The 7,970-nt window shown below is 35.6% G+C and overlaps 1 protein-coding gene across 1 annotated transcript; it reads left to right on the top strand.

Annotated features, from left to right (window-relative positions):
- Nucleotides 1-944: 944 nt before the first annotated feature.
- LOC113108633 (mitochondrial pyruvate carrier 2-like) lies at nucleotides 945-6,251 on the top strand. Its single transcript, XM_026271862.1, has 5 exons — nucleotides 945-1,196; nucleotides 2,442-2,482; nucleotides 2,600-2,684; nucleotides 2,777-2,888; nucleotides 5,482-6,251. Exons 1-5 carry the CDS (start codon nucleotides 1,097-1,099, stop codon nucleotides 5,540-5,542), a joined length of 399 nt encoding a protein of 132 aa, XP_026127647.1. The 5' UTR covers nucleotides 945-1,096; the 3' UTR covers nucleotides 5,543-6,251.
- Nucleotides 6,252-7,970: the final 1,719 nt, after the last annotated feature.

Raw genomic sequence — 7,970 nt, 5'->3', positions numbered from 1 at the left:
TGTCTTTATTTAAAAAAAAGAAAAAAAAAACTGGTGATTGGTCCCTATTTAAAAAGCGAAGGGTAAATGCATTTTATACAGTAAAAAACTACAGAAATAAAAATACAGTTTTAAAAATATTTAGACAAAAAAAAAACCGTTTTGCGTATATAAAATGCATTATATTTGTGACCCTGGATCATAAAACAAATCATAAGTCACACGGATATAATGTAGCAATAGCCAACACTACATTATGAATCAAAATGATTGATTATTCTTTTACGCCAAAAATCTTTCGGATATTAAGTAAAGATCATGTTCCAAGAAGATATTTTGTAACTTTATTACCGAAAATATATTTAAAACTTTTTTATTAGTAATACGCATCGCTGAGAACTTCATTTGAACAATTTTAAAGGCGATTTTCTCAATAATTTGTATTTATATAATTTTTGTGCACCCTAAGATTCCAGATTTTTTAAATAATTGTATCAAATATTTTCCAATTCTAACAAATCATACATGTTTATTCAGCTTTCAGATGATAGTCCAGGGTCACATTTAATTAAGACACATTGTAGTAAACAAAACTCAACCAATGATGTTTAGGCTCAAAAAGGATACCGTAGACTCTAAAGGACGATTTATTTAAATGAATGGACCTGCATGGAAACTTTTAACTTCCACGCCCAGCATTCTTCCTGGATTTTTATTTTTTTTATAAAACTCTCCACGTAACCGCGAAAACAACTTCTTTCCTCACGAGGCCCCGCCTTTTAAGAGCGTGCTAGCTCCTTTCAACCAATCACACAAAGAGGCGTGATCACATTAACCAATCCTTTACCTCAGCGGCTCATCTACGTCATTCGTTTTGCGACGCGTCCTACTGACACTTCAGAAGACAACATAGCAGTAAACTGCACTATCAAGGTCGAAAGTCGGACAATAACGTATACTTCATAGGCCCACTTATGGTCGTCCAGAGGTCTTGTTTTCCTGACTACGGGCTCTTGCTTTTTGGTAGCATCACGGGTCAATAGCGGCAGATTGCTCTGCACGTCTTCAGCGGTATTTTCGTGCGTGCAGTGGTAGCATTTAGCTTTGTTGAGCAGTCATGGCTATGGTGGGGCTGAGAGCTTCTTACCACAGAATCCTCGACAGGATCGAGCATATGCTGCCGGCTAAACTGAGACCCATTTATAACCATCCTGCAGGTAACACAAATGCTGTTAGCGTAACAGCTTATTTGTCACTGATACTGATCCTGTTAACCTCTTGACTGAAAGTGACGGTGCAGCCATAGACACTGCCACCTGAACAGGTGTTTTTTTTGTCTCATTGTTTAAAGTAAAAAAAACAAAGCGACTCCAGTGCTTTAAAATAATGGTACTAATCAACTTGGTGCACGAATATTTCATAATTAATCTCCTTGTATGCATAGCTTAGAATGGAATTGAGTTTTTAGATATAGATAATGTTTTAAGAAGATGCTTGACGGAAATGAATTTTTTGGCACTTTATAATGTTAAATTTGATTATTATTATTTGTATTATATTTATTGGTATGTTGTTGACACTGGTCAACTTTCAATGGTTTTGTGTGCAAACCAGTGATTACTTACATACATTATAAGTTAGATTATTTATATATTTTTTTCATTTGATCGATCGGTCAGTGCATAAACTTGTTTAATTAACTATGTTTAAACAAATTTTTGACGTGTTTTCACATTTTGGGACACAACTAATGCCTTTAAAGTCTTGACTTGTGTGATTGTAATTTTCCAATTAGTATTATATATATTCAATCCATTGTACATGTAAAATGTTAAGTGTACATGTAATGAAAAAGTAAAAACTATTCTGTACTGTATTTGTGGAAAGTGCCCTTGATCGTCCTGTGTAATATTTTCTGTTACTGATTTACTGAAAATAATTTATGTTCCAATAACCTCACATGAGCTATCTAAAGGGAGTTAAATTGTTTATAGTTCTAGTCATTTGTGGTACAATAAATGTAATGTTGATAAGCAAGGTTGACTGACATGTCATGTTGAATATTTAAACACTGATTGTTTACAACTAATAATCCATAATTGGTTAAACATTTGTACCATCAGCAGTTGTATATTGTATTTCTTATTGTAAGTCAATTCAGTCATCAGTGCCTTCAGCTTACAGACATGCAGGTTCAATGTGTACTTGTACATGTGTACTTCATTGCTGTAAAACATTTACACTTTCTTTCATATTTTAGAAAGATATTATACATATTTGTTATAAAAACACAGCCACGAAATGTACTGGCAAGAAAAAAAATTATCTTCTGTGTCAGTACTTTTTTTTTTACTGTTTTGTATGTTGAAAGACCTGGTTGCTGTCACAATAAACACACATACTCTGTGAACATTTGACCTGTCAAACATGAGTTTAACTGTTTTGATGTGCTCTTTGTTTAGGTCCAAAGACTGTTTTCTTCTGGGCACCAATGTTTAAATGGGTAAGATTAATAACACATGATCTGGATGTTATTTGTATTAAATATATATATAATATATATATATATATATATATATATTATATATATATTCTATATAACATTTCTGATTTCACACAGAGTCTGGTCATAGCTGGCATAGCAGACATGACACGTCCAGCAGAGAAACTCAGTCCCTCCCAATCTGCTGTGTTGACTGCCACAGGTATATCTATCTCACACAGTAACCAATTCTTTAAAAAATTAAAACCCTGAACAATTCAAAGTTGCCAATCTCCATCACTCTCTGTTTTTCAGGTCTTATTTGGTCCAGGTATTCCTTGGTTATTATACCAAAGAATTGGAATCTCTTTGCTGTAAACTTCTTTGTTGGAAGTGCAGGAATATCACAGCTCTACAGAATATGGAAGTGAGTACTCTTTCACCTACACAATACATGCTATAAAATCACATAAATGGGGAAACAGGCAAAAGGTGAATGTTGTTGATTTTAGACTTTTGTCCAGTTTCCAAACAAACCTTCAGCTGACGCAAACCATCTGGCAGTGAAGTGTATCGTGTCTTGCGTAAAATCCATCTATCACGTCATTCACATCTGTCAATCAGATCTGGCAGTGGCTGTGACAAAAAAGTGAAACTTCAAGTCAACTTTTTTTGTATATTATTATTATTATTGTAAATTATATCTGTGCACATTTTTTTGAATCCACATGCCTTTGTAATATTCAATCAAAATAACCTTTCCTCTGCCTTGCGCCTTGCGGTTCTCTTCTCTGATGACGTGTTTACTGTTACGAGGGCGGGACAACAACTTCTCCCCTCCAACAATCTGTCACTCAAAAGAAATCACAGCAATAGCATGTAGGACACAGGGGCACCAGCTATGTAGATTTATATACCGTAATTTGCCGGACTATAAGTTCGCACTTTTTCTCATAGTTTTAGCTGGTCCTGTGACTTAAAGTCAGGTGCGACTATTTATAAAAATTAATTTGACATGAACCAAGAGAAAACATTACCGTCTACAGCCGCTAGAGGGCGCTCTATGCTGCTCAGTGTAGAGACCTGCATTCCCGCTGGAGTACCCATAGACAGTAAAAGAGATGGAACACAGCGACCCCATTGGATTCAAGGTAGACAAGTGAAGTCAATTAGAAGCAAGCACTTCCTGGGGGTCGAGCGAAACTAAGCAGACTCAAACTGAGCTTGATGATGTAAATGTAACGTGAACAACCTGTCTGACCATTGTGTGCCAAGAGAATCAGAATCACTTTGCAGAGAAGGCGAGCGTGAACAGGAGCAAATTTTGGTAATTATTCTGATTATTTATCTCCTTTGACTTTATGCCAGATGTAAAGTTATTCGCTGTCAAAGTGACGCCAAAATGAATGGGAATCAATGGAATGCTAACAGAAGGTGGGGCTCCGCTAGCCAATGGCGGCACCCAGGATGCTTCAAAAGAAATATGAAACCCTGCCCCCCTGGGAGTACCGCGGGACCCAGCACAACCGAGTGCAGCGCGGGACAATATTTGATTGGTGAATGCGGACGCGGGCGGCAAAATATTATTGTGTGCGGGTTGCGGGAAAATAAAGTTATTTGTGGGGACTCCCGCGGAGTGGAAATATCTAACAAAATAAAATTACTAAAAACAGATCAACCTGTATTTATAATAGACTAAAATAAAATAAAATAGACTTTGCGGAATGGGAGGATGCTGATGAAACCATGGACAGCGACGTGTAATTCCATTCCGAGATAGCGAGAGATCCAGTGGTGGAAAAGGGGATGTCAAGAGTTTAAGAGATTAAGCAAAGTAACACGCCATGTAGGCTACTTTGCATTCCAGCTCCCAGCTCACCATCGGAGAGGGCTTTCAGTAATTCTAGTCGCATAAGGGGGCAGAGATGGATTGATCTGAAGCCCTCATCAGTTAACGACATGCTATTCCTGCACAGATTACATTAGTAGTCGTAGTCTACCAATTTATTATTATTTTTTTTTTATTCGGTTATTTTAAATTATTTATTTATTTTGCTAAATATTTAAAATTTGTCTTTTGTTATTGAGGGGGAAAAAAATGTTGTTTGTTTAATGTTTGAAGGGAAGAAGGCATTCTTAAGCAGTAGGCCCTAGGCTAATTTTCCTTTGAACATTAAATAAATCCAGGTTTATTATTATTATATAATTCATTAGGCTATACTATAGCTATATTGTTATAGGTATATTTTTTTAAAGTTACATTGCTTACTTTTTTACTGTATTTCTATGTTCTTAAGTTCTATGTTGTTCGTTCCATTCATCCATTTAATTAAACACAAATAAAACGAAACATATGTTTCTCTTTAAAATTTATATTCAACAGGGGAGCAATTGAAAAAATAGCAGGCAGGCAGGCAGGCAGGCAGGCAGAATATGCAATGCAGGCAGGAAAAATCCATCCCACTCAGGAGCTCAGTGCTCCTGACTGTACCCTCTCCCTGAAAACCTAGAGTGCCCTCACGTGGCTGTAGACGGTAATGTTTCTCTTGGTTCTAAATAAATGCGACTTATATATGTTTTTTTTCCTCGTCATGTCGTATTTTTGGACTGATGCGACTTATACTTAGGTGCGACTTATAGTCCGGAAAATACGGTAATAAAAGAGCTTATTAAAGGAAACACCTGCATAGTCTAATTCTGTTACCTAAAATGGTATTTTTAAATAATATGGTTTCCCTCTTGAAGTGTACTTTTTTATTATTATTATTAAAGGTTTTTTTTCCCACCCAAATCACTTTTTTTTTTCTCATGACTATTTTACACCCTCTTTATAAAACGGTATGCTTTATTGCTGTTGTGCCATTAAAGAACAACTCTTTTCACATTTTATCTGCTGTGAACTCTGCTTATTTTAACAAGGTTGCAATAAAGCAGTCCGGGTCTTCCAGCATATTTTGTAATTTAATTGTGTGACCAAGTTGGGGGATTTTCATTATATATGAGCTCTTTATTCCCCTCAGGTATAACCAGGAACAGAAGGCAAAGGAGAAAGAAGCTAAGCTTGATAGCAGTGCTGTGTAAAGGGCATCCAGAGGACTGAAAGGGACTCTCCTCGACTGGTACCCCAGAAACTTCCCCTCCATCAACAGTCCTCCAGTAGAGCCTCCACATACTTTCTTCATGAACAGAGATCATCTGATTCTTTTATAGTTCAGGTCATTGTCCCGTGCCACTAGTACCTATAGCAACAACTAATACGGTTGTTAATAACGCACAAAATGTTACATATTCATATTAGTATGACTGTACATTTTTTAAAAGGGTTGAGATTCAGATGCATCTTGATAAAGGTGTTTTCCATCAAATATACTTGAGTTACCGTCATAATTCTTGCCACTGAATGAATTTCTTCACTTTGCTTCTGTCATACTGTTACCAGAATGTCTCCAAATACATTTTAGAAAAGTCTGTTTCATTAAATGCATTCTTTAGGAAATATTTATTAGACAACTGTAATGCATTTTATTATTATAATTTTTTTTTTTTTTTTTAATTTTTACATATAACATTAAATTGTTTCGTCATAACCCATATATTGCAAAATACTCACTGAACTGAACTGTAATATTGGGAATTTTTAATTAACATCAAAATGAAGTAATATTAAAAACAAACTTATTATAATCATCTTGCCCTTATAATCAAGTGTACTGTTCATCTGTTCACTAGTTATTCATCTTCATCCACCATTATCAATAAATCAAATAAAGTACTTATTTGAAACAGTTAAGGAGTAACACACTACCATATTACTCATACAGTTTGTACTATTTGTTCTGCTCATAGTATGCATTTTTATAAATGGCACCAAAATGTGCAGTGTACAACCTGAGCACATGTATCCCACAATGCAATGCACACAACTCGACCTGTTTCCAGTGAGACATATGAGGGAGTGTTATCAGCTGTGATTTTTAACCATTATTTTTGACTCATTATCAGACAGCCAAAATTATTATAATAAAGCACTTTTAGATGACAACTAAAAATCATTAAATGTATACTGTGAGGTTGCATTAGAAAACAATGATGCAATGATGTTTGAAATTGTTATTGTTGTATTATGATGTTCCAAATATTATTTGTAACCTAAAATAGAATGTACTAAGCAGTAGTATACTATCCTGTTTGGCCTACTGCTGTATATGTTTTTATGACAGTACACTGCTGTCCCCTTGTGGTGCTACAAGAAACTGCATTTAGTAGAATGAGATGTGAATGGAAATGCAGATGGTGTGATCCACATAGAACAGATTTCAGTGAACCATTTTGGCCCTGAAAGGTCTTCATCCACATGGTACGGAGCCCCTAAAAGGTCATTCTGGTGGGAAAAAAATCAGAGAAGGTAATCACAAAAAATCACAAAGGTACTAGGTTACTCCGCCGCGGTACCCCTGAAGCAATCCAAAATAGTTCGAATATAAACACTTATTATAGGTGTACCCTAGTGATTCAGGACAGGCTAAAAACACGGTTTAGAAAATGGATTCATGGTGTTCTCGCTTATCATATAAATTTTGTTTACTTTGAACACACAAAAAAGTTACGGACCGTAGCTCTGACTGGTTGTTTCTCTTACCGCTCCCGGTAAGAAACAACCAATCAGAGCTGCAGTCCGCTGCGGAGTAACCCAGTACCTTTGTGATTCTTCATAGAGATAAACAGAGAGAAGTAGCTCCAGCTACAATGTCCTTCCGCAGCACGCAAGCAGTTCTGTTTATTAACCGCTAGAGCATCAAAAGTTACGGGCTGCAGCTTTAAAGAGCCAGTAAGATGAAAATTCTAAGCGTTACGAACCATCCGAAAGAATCTGTTCGCGGAAATTAATCGTAATTCCAGTGACTGTTTCATTGAGGCGAATTCATGACAAACTGTTGATCTGAATCTTACAATGGAGTCGGTTCTCTTCGATGGAATCGATTACAACCTGTGGAATCAAATCTTGATCCAAATCTTTCAAATCTTTCCTTTGGAATCGATTTCCAGACCTAGTCAGGCACTGACTGTCAAAATACGAAGTTAAAGAAAAAGTAAAGAAGTTTGTCAGTCAAAGAGCAAGCGCACTATAGCTACTAGAGCATTGTTTATTATGTTTCAAAACAGCTACCTCAACTGTCTGTATATCTTCTAAAACGCAGATGTTTACCCTACATTTTCTGCTCGATCATAATACGTAGGCTACACCTACTTCCTTTTTTTCCCAATCATAAATACTGTTGCCATATTTACTGAATATAATTTTAAACATATTACAGTTACATTATTACAGTTGAAGAAAACGAACTAGACTTTTTATTTTGTAGTTTATTTCTATCACTTCCACTAGCAGCTGATATGTGTATATTCATATTAAATGTATTTTAATATATTCCATACAAAACATAATATGACATATTTAGTCTATTAAAAACAAAACTTTTCATTATCCCAAATAAGGGGTTAGTGTGTT

This window comes from Carassius auratus, chromosome 9, assembly GCF_003368295.1.
Source record: "Carassius auratus strain Wakin chromosome 9, ASM336829v1, whole genome shotgun sequence".
NCBI lineage: Eukaryota > Metazoa > Chordata > Actinopteri > Cypriniformes > Cyprinidae > Carassius > Carassius auratus.
This window is presented reverse-complemented; position numbering and strand designations above follow the sequence as displayed.